At 46.4% G+C, this 19,302-nt stretch overlaps 1 protein-coding gene and 1 long non-coding RNA gene across 3 annotated transcripts; both read right to left on the reverse strand.

Annotated features, from left to right (window-relative positions):
- Positions 1-1,156: 1,156 nt before the first annotated feature.
- Positions 1,157-3,986, reverse strand: LOC110482792 (uncharacterized). The gene is made up of 4 exons (XR_002467455.3): positions 3,954-3,986; positions 2,902-3,006; positions 2,145-2,412; positions 1,157-1,298 (listed from the first exon to the last, which is right to left on the reverse strand). It is a non-coding gene; the product is annotated as an uncharacterized LOC110482792 (long non-coding RNA).
- A 4,604-nt stretch (positions 3,987-8,590) lies between these two features.
- LOC110482791 (uncharacterized) lies at positions 8,591-19,285 on the reverse strand. 2 transcript variants are annotated; one of them, XM_077787776.1, is made up of 7 exons: positions 18,633-19,285; positions 17,874-17,903; positions 13,291-13,638; positions 11,624-11,851; positions 10,322-10,897; positions 9,799-9,941; positions 8,591-8,679 (listed from the first exon to the last, which is right to left on the reverse strand). In XM_077787776.1, exons 4-6 carry the CDS (start codon positions 11,798-11,800, stop codon positions 9,900-9,902), a joined length of 795 nt encoding a protein of 264 aa, XP_077643902.1. In that variant the 5' UTR covers positions 11,801-11,851; positions 13,291-13,638; positions 17,874-17,903; positions 18,633-19,285; the 3' UTR covers positions 8,591-8,679; positions 9,799-9,899. The 2 variants fall into 2 exon arrangements, with proteins under 2 accessions (XP_077643902.1, XP_077643903.1); XM_077787777.1 differs by lacking the exon at positions 18,633-19,285 and having other exon boundaries at positions 17,874-18,386.
- Positions 19,286-19,302: the final 17 nt, after the last annotated feature.

The raw sequence follows: 19,302 nt of genomic DNA on the forward strand, positions 1-19,302 counted from the left end.
TCCCTCATGTCCCCCCTCCATATCCCCATGTCCCTCATGTGCCCCATGTCTCACGTGTCCTCACTGATCTCCTATTCCCCTGTGTCCAGCATGTCCCACATATGCCCCCATGTCCCATATGTCCCCCATGCCCACCAGTGTCCCCACTCACGGCATTCCCATGGTCCCAGTCTGTCCCAGTGCTCTGACTGGAGCCACTTTATGCCCAGGGAGGAGACAGGTTGCAGGGTGGGGGATGACATGGGACACCCCCAGGTGGCACCTCCCAGGGCCCCAGGCAGTTCCGTCTCTGCCCAGACTGCAACTGGGGGGGACTGGAATGGACTGGAGGGGACACTGGGGTGGTGGCTGGGATGTGCTGGGGGACACTGAGAAGGCTGGAGGGGACACTGGCGGAGGGCACTGAGTGTGACTAGGATGCATTGGGAGGCACTCGGGGTTACTGGAACATACTAGAAGACACTGAGAATGGTGAAGGGGCACTGGGGAGGGAAACTGGGAGTTACTGAGATGCATTGGGAGGCATTAGGGGATACTGGGATGTACTGGGGGACACTGCAAGGCTTAAATGGGCACTGGGGGGACACTGAGTGACACTGGGATGCAGGAGGAAGAACTGGGGAGGGACTGAGACAAACTGGGAAGGATTTGGGAACACCATAGGGAATAGTGGGGGAAGACTGGAATGCACTGGGAAGGACTAGGGACAATGGGGGTATACTGGGGCCAGCTGAGGGAGTGTGGCAGAGACTGAGGGGTAGGGGGGGTGTTGTACTGGGAGAGATTGGGGATACCGGGAGGCACACTGGGAGGGACTAGGGGGTGGGTACTGGCGTGTACTGGGAGGAACTGGGGATACTGGTGAGGGGTCCCCTCCAAGTGTGCCATAGCACACACCTCCCTAGGTGGACTCAGATGTCCGGGAACCCCCTCCCGCTCCCCGGCACCAAACATCCGGGTGCCCCCCCGCCCTTCCCCCCACGTGGGACTCAGGCGTTGGGAAATATTGACCAACGGGGGAAGGGGGGACACGGAACTGCCCGCGGCAGGACAGGGTGGGAACACCCTCCCCACCCCCACTGCCCCCCAGCATATTCCCACACTCCCGTTTTCCCAGAATTTCCATTATTTTATCCCAGATCAACAGCAAACGGCGTTTTCTCTCAGGTTTTATTTTGGGGGCGAAAGCACAATTTTGGGACTTATAAAAATCCGGGTTTTCCGGATCTGAGGCTGTTTGAGGATGACGTCAGTGATAGGGCGCGGCCACTCAGGTGAAATGTCAATTTTCCACATCACTGGGTGGGAAGAAAGGCAAATCGAGAGGGACTTTGTGGCAGTTTCTTCCACTTTAGGGTCTTTCCCCTCTTTTCTGGACGTGTTATGCCCATTTTTGAACTCTTTTTCCTATGTTGTTTGTGTCTTTCCTCAATTTGAGATCCTCTTTCCCCCTTTTATATTCACTTTTCCCTTGTTTTGGACTATTTTTCCCCCTTTTCTTGTGCTTCTCTCCCACTCCCCCCCTTTGTGGGAGTTTCCCCCCCCCCCCGTTTCTGGTGTATCTTTTTCCCCCTAGTTTTTGCGCTCTTCCTCACTTTTTAATATTCCTTTTCCCTATTTTTGGGTCCTTCACTCATTTTTGGTGTCTTTTCTGATCTTTGAGTTTTTATTCTCATTTGGGGGGTTCTTTTGACCTTTTTTTCCCTCCCTCTTTTCTCCTTTTCTGCTCTCTTTGCAGTTGTTTCAGTTCATTTCCTCAGCTGCCTCATTTCCTCATTTATAAGTCTCTTTTCCCATCTTTTGGGGTTATTCTCTCCCTCCCTTCCCACCCCATGCTCTTGCTCCTTTTTTTGGTCTCTTTTCCTGAATTTTGGGCTCCTTTCCCCAGTTTTGGCTCTTCCCCCTCTTTTTGGTCTCTTCTCCCATCTTTTCAGGGCTCTTTTCTCCCTTTTGGAGAACTCGTTTCCCCCTTTTTGGTCTCTTTTCCATCTTTTGGGCCTTCTTTCCCCATTTGGGGCTATTCTTTTCCTCTTTTTTAGGCTATTTTTCTCCTCTTTTTTGACACTGCTCCCCCTAGTACCACCCCCAAGATACCCAAATCCCCCCAGTCCTCCCTCCCCCAGTGTCCCCATGGTGTCACCCACCTGGGTGATGTCGGGCGCTGCCAGGCCTCAGCCAGGACCCATGCATCACTCGTTACCATCCTGCGTCCCGTTGGGCTCTGCTGGTGGCACCATTGTAGTCGCTGCAGATGCCGCAGAGCCTGCACTTCTCTAGGCACCTCCACTGTCACCCCCGCAGTGCACAGTTCCACCAGAATTCCCGGGATTCAGCTGACCTGGAGGGTCGTGTGTGTCGCCATGATGGTCAACGTTCCTGGGAACTCCGCATGCAGGGGGGTGGGCTGCTGAGCTGAAGAACACCAAATTAAGGGAAAAAAGGGGATTTGGGGTGATACAGGGGTGAAGGGTAGTTGGAGGAAAAGAGGGTGGAAAAGAGGGAGTTTTTGGAAAAATGATGGGATGAATCGAGACATGGTGGGGGTAGGACAAGGGACAACCCATGTAGGTGCTTCTCTGACATGAAACTGGGAGAAGAAAGAGCAATTTCAGTCAAAATTATGGTGTGCATCAATTAATGGATGTCTCTTAGCCTCTCACACAGGTGCTTCACTGGCAGGAAACTGTGAGCAGAATAGCACAATTTGGGGCAAAATTAAGGTAAGAACATCCTGTGGTGCTGGTGGGATGAGACAATCCATGTGGACTCTTACCAGGTCTGAAATTAGGAAAAAAAAGTCAATTTTTTAAAAATTAAAATTAAGGTCAGAAGGATGTTTAGGATGACAACATGCAGTGGTGACAACATTTTTGGGTACCAGCCAGGGTGTTGACAACTTACCCAGACCTTCCTGTTTTTCTGCACGGTGATGAAGCCATGAGGCAGTGAAGAGGTGAAGTGCTACCACTGCTGGCTGGTCCCCAATGTCCCTGACATCCCCAGCAGCTGGAACCACAGAGAGTCCTGGAGGTCACATATACTGGCCACCACACAGATGCCGGTGGCCAAGGTAGACCCAGTGATGCCATCAAAGGTGACAAAGTGGGTGGCAGGGGACAGGGCAGAATGCCCCAGGTGTACGATGCAGGTGTGGGTGCTGTCACGGAGGCTGCAGGTGTTGCCAAAGATACAAGCAAAGGGGCAGCACTGGAGGCCGCTGGGCCCCTGCAGGTGCAGGACTGGGAGCAGTCAGAGGTCAGGATGGTCTCAGTGATCTGTTTTCCATGGATAAAATGTGGAAAGTGGGTAAAACTGGACTAAAATGGCCAAAAAATGGAGATAATGAAGCTGTGAGGTCTTTTGGGAGGGAGGAAGGGGCCCATGGTTCCCATATCCCCTATGTGTCTCCATATTCCCAAAGGGTGCCCATGGGGACCACCAGCATCTCCCCAGCATGTCCCATGTCCCCACACATCCCCATGTCCCACATGGGGGGCACACTGGGGAGACTGGGACCTTCTGGGGGACACAGGGAACATTGGTGAAGATACAGGAAGATACTGGGACATGCTGGGAGACACTGGGAAGGACACTAAGTTCCCCCACTAAGAAACTGGGATAAATTGTGAGGCACTGTGGGGGGAACAGAAACAAATTGGGAGGGAATGGGAACACTGTGTGGGAAATTGGGGGAGGACTTGAGTACTCTGGGAGGGACACTGGACAATACAGGGAATACCAGGGGAGACTGGAGGGGAGGAGAGACCCTGGGGTAGAGGGGAATCCACTGGGGGATGTGTTTGGGGGAAGTGGGACACATGGGGAGAAATTATGAACATGGAGGATGCTGGGGTGTACTGAGGACACTGGGAGGCACACCAAAGGGATCCGGGATCAATGGGGAGCTTGGAAGGAGTTAGGCTGGAACTGGGCGGCACTGGAACCACACCCACCTGGAGTATGGTGGAGGCAGCCACAGCTCCGTGGGAGGATGCAGCAGGCCTGGTCAAACAGCAGCCCCTCGGTGCACTGACACCCCTCAAAGCACCGCTCGCTGCAGGGTGGGGTGGGGGGCGACACCTGCGCAGGTGTGCTCACAGGTGCAGGCATACAGCTGGTAATGGCTCTTGGGGGGGGCAGGTGAGAGCTGGGAAAGGGAGGGAAGAAACAAAGGGTGTCAATGGGGGGCAGTGGGGCTACTGGGGGATCATCTGGGGTCAATAGGTGTCTCTTGGGATCAGTGCCATCCCACCTTTGGAGTGGGTGGTCCCACTGGTTGCACAGGGTTCCACCAGGGGGACAGGCTTCTCATTTTGGGAGAGGTCCCCTTTGAGGGTGTGATTTCAGCATTTCCCAGATGGGGGCTGTTATGGACAAATTCAATTGGGGAGGCTAATTATAGATAAATTAATCAACAAGAATTTATTAAGCAAGTAGTATTAAGCAAAAGACAGTGCTGGGCAGCCAGGGAGTCTCCGCTCTACCACAGCGCACCTTCCCCCTTTGACCTTTTTGTTTTTATAGTCTTTTTTTTTTTTTTTCCCAGTTGATGTATTTTCTCTCGATGCACTCTGCACCGGTGTAATTGGCTGCAAGGAGGTATTTTTTTCTGCCCTTGGTGGTCATAGGAATGAAGGCTCCTCATTTTTCTCGCAGATTGTCCTTGGCCTAAAAGTTAACTTGTATATAATTAGTTAACACAGTCTTCTATGTTAGTTGCATTCCCTACGCAGTTCAAATTCTTATCTCCTTCAACGCTCGTTTTGATGACCAAAGACCTTTTTATTTATTACAGGGGCTTAGCAATGCAGACATGCTCCATTCCACTCCCCCAGACCTCCAAATTCCCACCCCCACCAAAATTTCCACTCCCTGCAAAATTCCCGTCCCCACAAAAATCCTGACCCGTGAATTCCCATCCTCCCAAGACTTCACTACCCCAAATTCCCAACTCCAAACTTCCTGTCACCTCAAATACCCGAATCCCCCCAAAATTCCCAATTCCTCCATGTAGTCACGGCAACCCGTGGTCTCCCGACATTCCCGTAGCACGCCTGCGGCTGACTGGCACGAGGCTGCGTAGCCCTGAAAGCCTGGGCAGGGGTCTCCACCCTCACGCACACCTGGCACCCGAAGGTCACCAGGAACGTGCGGGGTGGCACCGCCCCGTGACACCCTGCAAAGGGTCCCTCGGGGTCCCCGAGCACTGCGCAGCGCCTCGCCTGGGCCGGGGAGCAGCGTCGGGTGGGTGCCAGGTGGGTGCGGTTTGGGGAGAGCTGCCCAGAGCCTCCCATCGGGGTCCCTGTTGACGTTGCCGCAGAGGCCCCGGGGGCAGCGGGATGAGGCACATTGCCATCCTAGAGGATTGTGGGGCTCCTCTGGACCTGGAGCAGCTGGTGGGGCCCCACCTGTGCCACCCCCACGCAGCCACAGCAGCAGCAAGTGGCGGTCACCATCCACCTGGGGGAGACAGGGGTGAGGATTCTGTAAGGGAAGTTGTACCTTTTGCCTCAAAGGTGGGGCAAAATAGGGTTTGCATCCCCAAGAACAGAATTTGCACTTGCAAAACTAGGGTTTGGATTTCCTTCTGCGCACCTCAAACCCACGGTTTACATCCCAAAAAGGGATGGTGATTAGACTCCAAAAAGAGTTTTCAATACCAAAATCATAGTTTCCAGCTCTATCCCACAGTTAGCACACCAGAAAGGGTCTGTACACCCTAGAGTGCACACTTAAAGTGGTATGTGTACCCCAAACAGGGTTTGTACTTGAAAAACCACACTTTCACCCCCAAAATCATTGTCCCCAAAACATGGCTTGCACCCACAAAACAGGGCATGCACCTCAAAGTCAGAGCTTTCACCCTAAACAAGGCCTTTCCTCACTGTTGCACCTCCCAAAATCCTATTTCCATCCCCCTTTTTGGCTCCCAAGTATCTTTTTTCCCCCAAAACTAGGGCTTGCACCCCCAAGTTCCCAGGGCCTCTACTCACTGTCACCTCCCACTGCTGTCCCCTGTCCACCACCACAGTCACCCCACGCACCAATGCCATCAGCGTCACCCGCTGCACCTCCATGTCCTTCTGCTCCAAGGCCACAATGATAGGCTCCAGCTCTTCTTCAGGCTCACACCTCTCCAACTCTTGCAGCAGGAGGGTGCAGGACTCCCCCAGAATTCCCCAGGTGCCCATCAAAAGTGCTGTAAGTCCCTGCCCCAAAAAACCTGGCACTGTCTGCAGGGGCGGCACTCCAGTACCCCATCCTACACTGTGCATTCCTTGTCACTGGAGCAGTCTGGAATGGGATGACACTCCAGCCTCAGAGCAGATACGCTGCTCAGTGCAGGGGCACCCAGGGTAAAAAAAACTGCATCCCCCCGGCCCTCCAAAACACAGCCACACTGGGGGAGGGGCACACAGCAATCCGTGCTCTGGAAAAATCTGGGATCACAGAAACAACCTTCAAAGCATGTGGAGGCATCAGAGCAGTCCTGAGGTCCAGCTTTGTGTTTGCAGATGGCGGGGGCGGGGGGGGGGGGGTGCAGAGCTCATAGTGCTGGTTTGGGGGGCACACAGGGCCTGTCAGGAAGGGAGAAGGGTTAGGAAAACCAAAACCCCCACAAAAACTCCCTGCAAAGCCTCAAAACCCTAATGGACACCCCAGATTCCCATGGATATCCCAAAATTCCTCATCCAGGCCTCCCCTTGTGCAGACCCCAAATCCCCCATGGACACCCCAAAACTCCTTTTGTAGACTCCAAAACCCCACTGACACCCTAAAGCTCCACATGGAGACCAAAACCCCCTGGAAACACCTCAAGCCCCCCAAGTCCCCCCATACTGCAGAAGACAGCCATTTTTCACAGCTGTGGTCACCAGTGGCCACACACCACTGCATGCCCTTCACCACCGCGCACACCTCACCCAGCTTACACCTGGAGTCCTCGCACACTACCATTACCAGCTCCATGTCACACCTGCACCTGAAGTGACAGGTGTCACTGCTCCAAAACTCCTCACCAGGGTGGTAGTAGCAGCAACCATCACGGGTGCAGCCACAGCTGACCACCGGCACACACTGTCCGCCCCTGAGTACGTGGCTGGTGTTACAGGCACAGGGCTGGTCACAGATGGCAGGACTGTCCCAGTCAGAGCAGGTGGCTGCACAGGTGTTGCAACAGGGCTCATAGCAGATGTTTTCAGAGAAAGGTAAGGCTGCAGGGGAGGAAACTGGGACGAGAGAGGGATTAGGGGAGTGGACAGCATTCAACAGAGTAGGTGGAGACTGGGAAAGAGTCTTGAATGTGGGGAAGGGTCTGGAAAACAAGAAGGGTCTGGATTGCAAGGAGGAAGGTCTGGGAAATGGGGGAAGAGACTGGGACAAGTGGGATGAGGTCTGAGCCATGTGGCAAAGGTCTAGGCCATGCAGGATGGGGTCTGGAATGCACAAGATGAGGTCTAGGACACAATGATAAATTTCACAGAATTTCAGAGAATGCCTAGGCTGGAAGGGACCTTAAAGATCATCAAGTCCAACCCATGCTCTAACTCCACCCCTCCCTGGGCAGACCATTCCAGAACTTTATCACCAAGAGACAATGGGATTCATGAGGAACCAGGAAATTCCAAGCCAAATCCTGGAAGTTTCTGGGAATTCAAGTGCAAACTTCACCAAATACAGAGTATTTTAGCACAATTTCATCAAATACAGAGTATTTTAGCCTAATTTCATAACAAATCCTCAATTTTCATCCCTGTGGACATGATGAGGAACATTGTCAATGATTATCTGATGATGATCCAATGATCATCCGTAAAGAATATTCCAGCCCATTACAATAGGATTTTTTGCCACTAAACAACCCAATTTCTTACCATTTTCATGGAGAAAAATATAACACTCCCTCAAAGAATGGGGTCACTCCACATTGGGTCCTCAACTGACCTCCAGGCTGGATCCCTTTAACCCAATTCTATTTTTGGTGCATTTTTTTGGTGGTTCTCTCTCTAAATTATCCACTTTGTAGCCAACACCAAGACAATGGAGACTTTGGGGTGGTAAATTATTCCAGATGAGACAACTTCTTCCTTAGGAAGGCTTTATTTTGTGTGCATTATGAGATCAACCAAGACTTTGGGTGGGATTCCCACGCACCTCTGGGTTGTTCAAATTTGGATTTGGAACTGGCTTGAGGATCCTTTGCATACTGAAGGAAAAACCCTCCAAATTATCCCAATTTACAGCAGAAATTATCTGTCCTTCACATCTTGATGGACACACCAGCAGCCTGGCATGTGGTGGTGTAGAGGGCAATGATTGGACACATCCCTTCTTCCTGACCAGAGAACAGGCAGGAGTCATGGATGCAGCTCTGGAAGTACTGGTGGCCATCAACATGACCATAACATGCTCTAAAGGGTCCATCCACTTCCAAAATAATTTCACACCCCAACCCAGAGACTTCCTGCTGCAGCCAGGAGGGTGTGACAGTGCTGGAACATTCCACTGTTGACCTCTCACCACATCCTGGGACATCTGTGACCTTCCAGCTGCTCCCAAAGGCATCTGGGTCTGATGTCACATGGTTGCTCCTCATCACCATGTTGTTGCTGGCAGCACCAAGGTAGTTCCCACAAGGCCCACACAGGGGGTTGGCAAAGACATTTGGCAGTGATGTGGCTGTGCCAATTGTAGGTGACAATAAGGCCAAAATTGGTCTCTACAACCTGCCCACTGTGATAGACAACAATCTTCCTTTCACTGTGGTGATATGGGAGGTTGACCAACTGTTGCATCCCAGGACAATGAAGGGGATGTTGAGACTGGGATGCTCTGGGAAGACGCTCATCTTTAAGACAGGGCAACCCAGTGGGATGCTCTCCCACAGTCCCTTGCCTTGTTATGGTAATGATCCCAGTTACATCACCCCTGTTCTACTCCCTGTGGGAATACTTAAAATTAGAGTTTTGGGCAAGGTGCAAAAGGCAGGCCTCAGAGACAGCAGAACTGCAATTAGAACTAGGCAGTAGACATAAGATTTGTCAGCAGAAAGATTATACAAGAAGTAAAAAGTAAGGACAAATAGAACAATGGTCTGTATATTAGCACTTGGCTAGAATAACTCCCTAACTTACAGAAAAGTATATCTAGTCGAGATATTAGGAAGTTCTAAGCTTAATAATGGAGCTCTGTGCATTGTATCTTAAGGCTTACAAGCAGGTATTTTATTCTAAATAAGTGAGCATTGTTCTAACCAAAGGTACTTGTGCTTATAGTGGCTGGATAGAACTACTGTCAATATGCTTTTGCTTTGTGTGATTGGTCAAAAAGCTTTTAAAATAAGTTGTAACATTAAGTTCTTTGTCTGCTGCCTGGGATGTGAGCTGCTGGCATCTTCCCATTGTCATAACCATGTAATGAGACTGATGCTGGAAAATAAACAGCTCGAGACACGTTCCTCGGCAGTCCCGTCTCGTTCGTGATTTGTACACAGTCCCCCAGCTGGCAATACTCCCCAGTTCCAGAATGTTCCTCATTCCCATTTATCCCTTTAGTGCCCATTCCTTACTGTTCCTCCCCTGAATCCACTGTTGGTTTTTCCCCTGTAACACTACCTTTGCATCACCTCTGGTCCCTCTACCCATTGGCCCTCAGACCTGATGCTCTACCTCCCTTGTCCCATATAAAACCCTGGATCCTCCTTTGTACTTTATCCCTGGACTCTTCAGTGTGTAGGTGCGATAAACTATCACTGGAACGCTATACAAAAAACCCCTGCTGCCTGCTTTTTCCACTGACCTGCAACATACCATCTGGTGACGTGAACTGGGTGGTGCTCACATCTGGTTCTCACTGGGATATGCCTTCCTAGATTAGACACTCTTGGGAAGGCGGTGGCCTCAGCAGCTTCTGCCAAACCGCCGCAAACAACTCTCATTAGTCTGGGGAGAAAACCATAAAGAGTGATCACATTTGTAGTCTGATGGTAAATTCCAACTATTTTCAACAGCCAGAGCAACCAAACTGCTTAAATTTAATTAAATTTTGGATTGAATTATATTTGGGATGCAAGAGTATGATAAGGTCCAAGTCCCATGAGGAAGCTGACCAACCACTTATTGGTCTGGGAAGAAAACCATAAAAATTGGTAACATTTGGGTCTGACAGAGAATTCTGTTTTCAACAGCCAGCGCACACCAATTATATTGGTTTAATTACATTTCAGATTCAACCATTACTTAATGCAATGAGGTTTGGGATGAGGTGTGGGATGAGGTGATGAATGCAGTGAAAAGATAAAAGGACCACTTCCTAAACTCACCATGATTTTTCCACGATGTTCCTGCTGATGCTGATGGTTTTGTTGTAGACTTTTAACTGTCACCACGGCAATGGACAATGTGAGGTTGTCACTTTGGTGGCCATTCTGCACCAACACCTGGAATCCCACCAAATTTTGGGTGTCCTCACACAACCCAACCAGCAGGTAAGACACACATCCCCTGGAAGATACACCTCCTTTGATTAAAGGTCTCATAGTGAGTGGCTCCAACAGTGGTGCAGACCGCAGAAATTTTGGGATAACAATCCTAGATCCCCTACTCCACCTCGCATTCCTCCTTAGTGGTACAACCAGAATCCCGGCACACTGCCTGCCGCCGCTCCGCATCACACGCAGAGTGCTGGGTGCAAGTGAGGTCACTCCAAAATTCCTCGCCAAGGCCATAGAAGAGACCTTGAAGGACACAGCCACATTCAGAGGGGGCAGCGCAGGTGTTGGCATCAAGGACACACAGGTGTCCACGCAGGTGTTGACAGTGGAACAGCGGGATGACACAGTGGGGATGTTGCAGGTAGGGAGGCAGGCTGTGGGTGCTGTTGGGCAGGCAAGTGAGAGCTGGACAGGGAGGGAGAGAGCAGTCAGGGTGAGGCGGCACATAGTGGGACAGACATCTTTGACTATCTGTATTACCCTGGAGTCTCCATGGATTTTAAGGAGTCTCCATTGATTTTTTGAAGTCTCTATGGACTTCCTGGACACTCTGCCTGGACTTTCTGGAGTCTCTGCAGACTTCCTGGGTTTCCTGCTCAGACTTTCTAGAGACTCCATGGACTTTGTGGACTTTCTACATGGACTTTCTAGAATCTCCCTGGATTTCCAAGGATTTCCTGCTTGGATCTGCTGCCGTAACCTTTCCCAAGCCATGAGTCCCTGGATCTTTAGTCCCACATTAATTAGGCTCTGCCCACCCCAAGGAGTATTTTCACCCAACCATCCTCTATTCATGACATCCCACTGTTGTCCTCCAATTGGAAACATTGATCCCTCCTCCTGGCAGTTATCAGCATAGATCTCGAAGGTATGGCACAGCACAGTGCGATGCCCCTCATTGGCACACAGGTCGTAGATGCAGTTCTTCACATAGATATTGGGACTGATAGCATCATGACATGACCAGAATGGCCTAGAATGTTGGAACAGCTTCCCACACCAGGTCTCTACCTTGTATGTCACCACCTGGTCCCATCCACACAGCTTACAGTCCCCACTACAGGCGTCCAGGCAGTGGCCACTCTTACTGGTCACCTTCCAGCTCCGCGCAAACTCCACAATATCACACACCTGTTTACCATCAAGACAGAGTGCATGATCCCAGAGGTCCCTGTTGTTCCTGCACATTCCGCAGACTTTTCCAGAAAGAGCAGCTGGAAGTTTGATTACTACATGATCATCCCACTTGTAGAGGACTTTCAGCTTGAAATTTGACTGGATCAGCATGGATTTACCCTTCTGGTGCATGTGGAGCTTCCCATGGGAGGAGATGGGGAGGTGCGAGCGGTGGCTGTTCACCTGCAGAACAACAACCATCAAAACAACCAAAATCCATCAAAATTGGGTACAGAGTTCAAGAAAACTAGAAGTGTTTTCATGCAAGGGTTACCTGCACACCAGGAAATCTAGGAATTATTTAGGAAAAGACCCTCAAGATCATTGCTAAATATGTAATTTCAGCAAAAAATTTTTAAAATTGGGAAATGATGATGGTTTTTGCTTTCCCTCACCATCCCATTCTCTGATGGGACAGCAGTGACAGTGACGTTGTCGACATGGATGGTGATGGAGCCAATGGAGGAAATTTTGGAGCCCCATTTGCCCTTTTTTTGACCTCAACAGAGAAGGCAGGAAGGGTGGGATCGGGATCGCAGATGGTGGTCACGGTGTAGGCACATGTTCCCATGAAATCAAAGGTCTTTCCATCAAAACTGCAGTAGTGTGGCCCGCCAGCAAGCCAATAGGTGGAGAAAGTCTCCTGGATGCACTCTGGCTGTCCATCCATCTCACACCTCTCATCGCATACCAAATCCTCACAGGAGAGCAGTGTGGGGACTGAAAAAAAGGGGAAAACCTATCCATGGTCAACTGCACAACACCCAACCACTGGGGTGACACAACAATGGACTGACTGTACTCACTGGCAGCACAGAGTCCCAGGAAGCCATATCCAGCGTGACTCTGGAACCCAAACACCAAAAGCCCAATGGGCATCTGTGAGTTCTCAGCGCTCTGCATTGTTGCACTCAGGGTGATGCTGGCCCAGGAGAAATCTGTGCTAGGAATGGCCCGCCATGCCACGGTGTTCTCTGGAGGATGATTGAGGGTGGTGGTGGCAGTGGCAGTGGTGGGTGCAATGAGGATGGCATGGTTATACTGGCTGGGCACACTGCTGAAGTGGAACGCAGTGCAACGGGCGCTGACAGGTGGGACAACGAGGAAGGGATCTCGCCAAGATGATCCGCTGAAAACACCACCTGCACTGCCACCACCACACTGATGTACAGGTGGGAATTATGGTTCAGAACGAAAGTCTACACCTCCCCTGTCACCATGGCCACAGTGGCATTCCGGCTCATGGTGTTGTCTTTATCCATCACCATATAAACAAAGTCAAACTCTGTCTGCAGTGGGTTGGGTAGCACCATGTAGCTCCTCCCCCACGCTGTCATTGGGAGGAGCTGCTCCACCACAAAGTCAAAGCCAGCAAACACCTTGACACAGGTGTGGCCACTGCGGACGGCCACAGGGGTGTCAGCCACTACAACTGTGCCAGTGAAATCCTAGCTGCTCTGGAGCTGCAGGCTGTGGTAGGCTGCAGGAATAGGCAGAGCACCGCAACAGGGACGTAGGTGGCCCTAGCATAGTGGAAAGTGGGAGTGGTGGTGGCACTGCTGGCCACCATGAACTCAGTCAGGCTACAGGTGTAATTCCCAACAGGTGTCACCACACAGTACCTGTTGCCCAGGCTCTCCACAGGTAGGAGGGCAGTGGCACCCACAGTGTAGCCCATGGTGCTGACAGACATCATTGAGATATCAGCGCTCGTCTGGACCACCAAGGTTTTATGGGAAGTGCAGCTTCCAGTGAGTTCCAGGTTAGCAGAGAGGGGCAAGGGCACAGTGACATTTGGCCTCAGGGTGATGTTCTGGGTGACAGAGCCATCGTAGAGCATCACTGACACCTGAGTGTCAGCAGGGCCACAGGAGGTGAGCAGCAGCTGCAGCTACGCACTGGAGGAGCCGTCATGGTTCTGTGGGAACACAGCCGGAACTCGCAGCCCCAGTAGCTGGCACTGGAGAGGGCTGGGAAAATGGAGGAAAAAGGAGGCCTCAGTTAATTTTTATATTAACCAAGGAGGTTATATAAATGGGGCTTTTATGTTTTTATATTGATATTTTTATATCAATTCTGTATGTATTTACATATGAATTTTCCTATTTTGCAGTAGAAATTGTACCAAAATTACATTAAAGATATGACTGGAGGATCCAATTTATAAAGTCTACTTTTATATATAATCATAATAGAAATTCTATTTACAGTTTGTTATGTTAATAAACAACATTTGCATTCTATTAACAAGTGATTAAAATATATACCAATGTGTTAATTGTTAGAAATAATGGTGTATTATTAACTAATATTAATTATATAAAATACTATTCCTTAATACAACAATATAACTAGATACTTATATTATTGTACCCTGTGTTGATGATATATTAATAGTATTATGTAATATACTTTAGTATATTACTACTTATTAGCACACTGATAAAATATCAATAATATAAGACTCATATCAGTAAAAAAAATCTCAATTACATTATAACCTGTTATGGTATTATTATACTTGTTATGCATAATATAGCTGAGTTATATAGTTTTCTATGTTATTATTATACAGATCTCTAATTGTGATACTGTGATACACAATACTTATATTTAAATATATAGTAGTATTTTTTCTATTGTTTTGTACTTAATTTTGATAGAAGTATCAGCAAATATTTAATCCAAATCCATAAATCTTAAAAATACTTAAAGTAATATAATAATGAATGCTGTGGCTATTTAATTTATTTCAGTATTAATCATAGTAGAAAATAAATTTACATGTTAGTTTTATAATTACTTACAACAGCAGATGATTTATATTTTCTCTATAAAATTATACAGATAATGATTTTAAATAATTTTATTTCTTGTTTCATAGAAACAGTTTGGGGAAAAAAACAGTAAAAATCAAGCTAAAATAAGCAGTAAGGAGCAAAATTAGAAAGGTAAAGAATATATTATAGATCAGAAAAGAATTAATATACCATTGTATTATACTATATTGCAATAGAATCTATCATTATACATAATCAACATAGCAATTATAATAATTGATATTATATTGTAACACAAAATATAAAAATATATAAATGTTATTAAATATAATATCCATAAATTACAAAAAGTTATACTACCTTATAATACAAAAACATAACGTAATTCATATAATATTATGCAACTCTTTGTCATATCATATTGTAAAATAATCTTTAATTGTATTATATAATTATATTTATAGTAATTTATATGTAATCTATCATTTATAATTCCCTTAATAACTAGAAATAGTCACATATAATAGCAATATATAGTGTACTTTATTAATAAATGCACTAATAAATTATATGAATAGAAAATATATTACGTATTTTTGTAGTCCAAATTTTTTGTACATCCATATAAACTTTTAAATAATTTTATACTGAATTTTCACGGAAATTTTTACTAAAAAATGCAAATAAGAATAATGATAATAACAACATAATTGCAGAAGAATAGATCATATGTTGTATTTTTACATAATTACAGTAGAGATAATGTTACACATTCATACAGAAGTATAATAGCGTATGTATATTCTTAATATAACCCCAACACATAAAATTATAGATAAGTATTAATAAGCAATTATTGTCTTATTAATCAATATTATACTATTCAATTACACTATTTAATAGTATTAATAGCCAATTAAAATTTTATGTATTTTGAATAAGATAAAATGTATATATTAAAAAATATATAAAATATATAAATATATTAAAGTAAAACTAATACTTTAAAAGGATCAAGACTTTAAAAGGATAAAAAATATTTTCAAAGCTTTTTTAAATCCTACAAAACAACAAAATAGCCCTTTTTTGCCCCAGAACAGGTTAAAAGGTTAAAAAGACTGGATATCTTCTCCTAGTTAAAAGAACAAAATAAAAATTCTTGAGATTGTCAGGGAAAAAAAAGAGGAAAAAGGGATAAAAAACTATTAAAACTTGGTGTATATATAAAAGCGCATCATATGGATTTTTTTTTAATTAAAAAAAAATAGGAAATTGGGGATATTGGATAAAAAATAATTCTGGTGATTGTTTCAGGACAAAAAAATAGAATTTGAGTGTTTCGGGGGAAAAATAGGGAATAATAAGGTTTGACTGTGAATAAAAAATATGATTAAAGGGGGCTTTCCAAAATAATACATGAAAATGAGTTGTTTTTCTAAAAAAGGGGATTTTGAAGAAAAATGAACAGGGAAATAAGCAATTGGGATTTTAATAATTAGAAAAAAGTGAAAGAGCTTTTTTTCTTCAAAAATACCTGAAACCTAAAACAGAATTCAAGAGGGTATTTTTCCTTAATGAATAAATTTTTAAAATAAAATTAAACCAGAAAAAAGAATAAACAATAAAAATAGAATAAAAAGGGTCTTTTTCTTTAAAACACTATCTAAAAAATGGGTTGATAAAAGGTTTTAGTGAAAATTAGAAAAAAGCCAGAAAAATAAGGAATAAAAGGGTCTTTTTTCCCTTAGGAACCAACTGCTTTTACAAAAAAAGAGAAAATATAGTTACTTTTTTCATTAAAAAATACCTTTTAAAATATATATCTTTTCCCTGAAAAAAAAAATACAATTCCAGCATATGGGTTTTGTCCTGGAAAAACATAAAAACTGATCATTAGAATTTTAGATAAAACAAAACAGAAAAACCCACAAAAGCCACCCAAAAAGTAAACGGAAATAACCAGGACAAAGTGCACTTTTTTTTTTTTTTTCCCCCATAGAAAGTGAAGAAAAAGAAGATTTTTTCCCATGAAGATTAATGAGGCATTCATGAAAAAAAGTAGAAGATTCTGAAAGCTTTTGGATTAAAACAATATTTCCAAATGGGTTTCTTGGTTAAAAATAACAAATCTACAGCTGAGAGGTTTGTTGGAGAAAATGTAAAATGAAGGAAGAGGGGAATTTTCTGACAAAAACAAGCCCAGGGATTGACGATTTCATTTTCTGTGCTAAAAAGCATGGAAATATGTACAAAGTCCAGGAAATTCAGGGATTTTGCATGGAAAATAGGGGTTTTACTTATCACAGAAGGGAAGGAGGAGCCACCAGATCCCATCTTGTGCCATCCCTGCGAAAAACACCAAAAATCACAAAAAAACTGTAATTTTATGAGAAAAATCCATGTGAACCCTGCGGTGTCTCCAGAAGCCTCAAATAACTCCCAAATTACCCCAAAATGTCTTTTAATACCCCAAAATGCCTTTTTTTCACCCCACAAAAATCTCTTGGGCCTTATTTTGGCCCCCACTGCCTCTAAATCCACCTGAAACATTCCAAACTCAACATTTTGTCCAAAATTCCCCAGGTTTGGATCAAAATGGTTTTTCTTCCCAAATGCTCCCATTTTGGGTCAAAATACTATTACCCCCAATGCCCTCCCTTTTGGTCAAAATGGAATTAAAGAGATAAAACATCTCTCCCCCTCATCCTCCTCCCACCTTGAGGCCACATCAGAGTCTCCATCTAAATCAGAGTCACTCCAAATATAGATGAATTTTAACTAAAATCACCTAGATTCATGTCAAAATGGGGTTAAAATGCTGACACAGCCCTCCCACCAAACCCTGCCCTTGATGCCATCTCAATACCCCATTTCCACCAAATCCACACTAAAACTTCATGGAAAGGCTGAATTTTCCCCCAGCTCCTCCAGTTTTGATCAAAATGGGTATTTTATTGCCCAGCATCCCCCAAATTTGGATCAAAATGGAGCTCAACATCCAAGGAACCCTTCACTCACCTTGTCCCACACAAACCCTCCCAAATGTGCAATCTGGCCACAAAAAGGGGAAGAAAAAAACACACCAAATTTTGGGCATGATGAGGGGAAAAAAAAATCTGAAATTTGGGAGAAAAGTGAACAAGAAGGGAAAAATCCAGAGATTTAGGGGGAAATGGGCAAAAAATTTTAAAACTTGGGAAGCAAAGAGTTTAAAACCCTAAATTTTGGAAGAAAAAGGATTAAAATTATGAAACTTCTGGGGAAAAGGAGGCAAAGTCATAAAACTGGGGAAGGGAAAGGGTAAAAAAAATCTGAAATTTCGGCAGAAAAAATCCTCAATTTCTGCTCATCACCAAACAATAAGGAAAGCCAGATATAAACAGGGAAAGAAGTCTCTCCACTCTTCCCCACTCTCCCCCACTCACCGGCCCCTTGGCTCTTGAATTCCTGGACCCCTGCAGACACAGAGTGTTTGTCCCAAAGTCACTCCTTCTAGACCCAAATAAAAAACACCCAAGCACTCCCAGAATCTCTGGCCCCATGGCACCCTCTGGCCCCATGGCACCCGGGGAAGGACAGACCAAGTCCAAATGTCTTTTACCCAAAATTAATGACCCAAGTGCCAGCAGGGAATTCCAAGGAATGGAAAATTCTGGCCCAAATGACTAAAAAGCTGAAGAAAACCAGCTGGAGCCAGGACAGACTAAGGCAAACAGGAAATTAAAGGGCTTTTGTCTTAAAATGAAGACAGAAACATGGCGAAACCCTGAACCCCACAGACATCCTCAAAACGGTCCAGAGACAGGAGACCTCACCCCCAGAGCCATCCAGGGACCCCCAAAACCCCATGAGGATCCCCCAAAACTACCCAGGGATCCCCTCAGCCCTCTGAACCTCCCAAACCACAAGGCCCCTAAGGGGAGATGGGGGTCCCTGGGAGGGTTTTGGGGCTCCTGATAAATGACACAGAGAAGAGACATTTTCAATTGCCCTGAAGCCGCTGGATGGAGCCTAAAGACTACCTGGCAAAAAATCTGAAAGGATGTAAAGGTGTGCTTAGAGGATCACAAGCATAGCTGGAGCCACTGGACAAATAGGTAATGAGGAATATAGTGGAGTTTTTGTCAAGTTATGTAACAAGTAACAGTGCATGCTCAAGGAAAAAAGGTTCAAGGAAAGGTCACCTGTAATATGGAAACATTCTGGGAATATGACCACCAGAGACCTGTTCAAGGTCCCTCCAGGACTATACCCTGTGGTAAAGTTTCACTGCATGCATCAGATTAAAGGAGAAATCCTTCAGCGTGTCCTGGGCAGATAAAGAACACCTGCTTTCTAACGCTTGACACTGTGTTAGAACGTGTACGTGCCATCCAATTTTGGTATCATACCCTTGGACAGGCTTATGGATCTAAGGGGAGCTGAGAGTCCTGTTGGGATTTGGGGGTCCCTGGGAGGGTTTGGAGTTTCTAGGGGAGATTGGGGGGGGGGGTCTCTGTCAGTGGGATCCCAGCTCTCTGCCACTTTAACCATCCCGAGGGCTTCCCAAACCACATGGGGACCCACCCGACCTCCTGGACGCCCAGAACCATACCAACCTCTCTCCACCCCAAACCTCTCTGGGACCCTCAAAATCACCTCAGTGACCCGCAGAACCCCCCGGCATCTCTCAGCCGCCCCAGACCCGCAAACCCCTTCAGCGATCTCCACTGATAGCCCAGGGCCTCCCCCAGTGCCTCCAGAGTCCCCAAACCGCTCCGGGAACCCCCAGAGCCCTCCCACGGAACCCCTCCCTCCCGCGCCGCGCTCGGCGCCGCCGCTTCCCGCCTTCCCCTGCTCCTGCCTCCCATTGGC

Source organism: Lonchura striata, chromosome 21 (genome assembly GCF_046129695.1).
Source record: "Lonchura striata isolate bLonStr1 chromosome 21, bLonStr1.mat, whole genome shotgun sequence".
Lineage (NCBI taxonomy): Eukaryota > Metazoa > Chordata > Aves > Passeriformes > Estrildidae > Lonchura > Lonchura striata.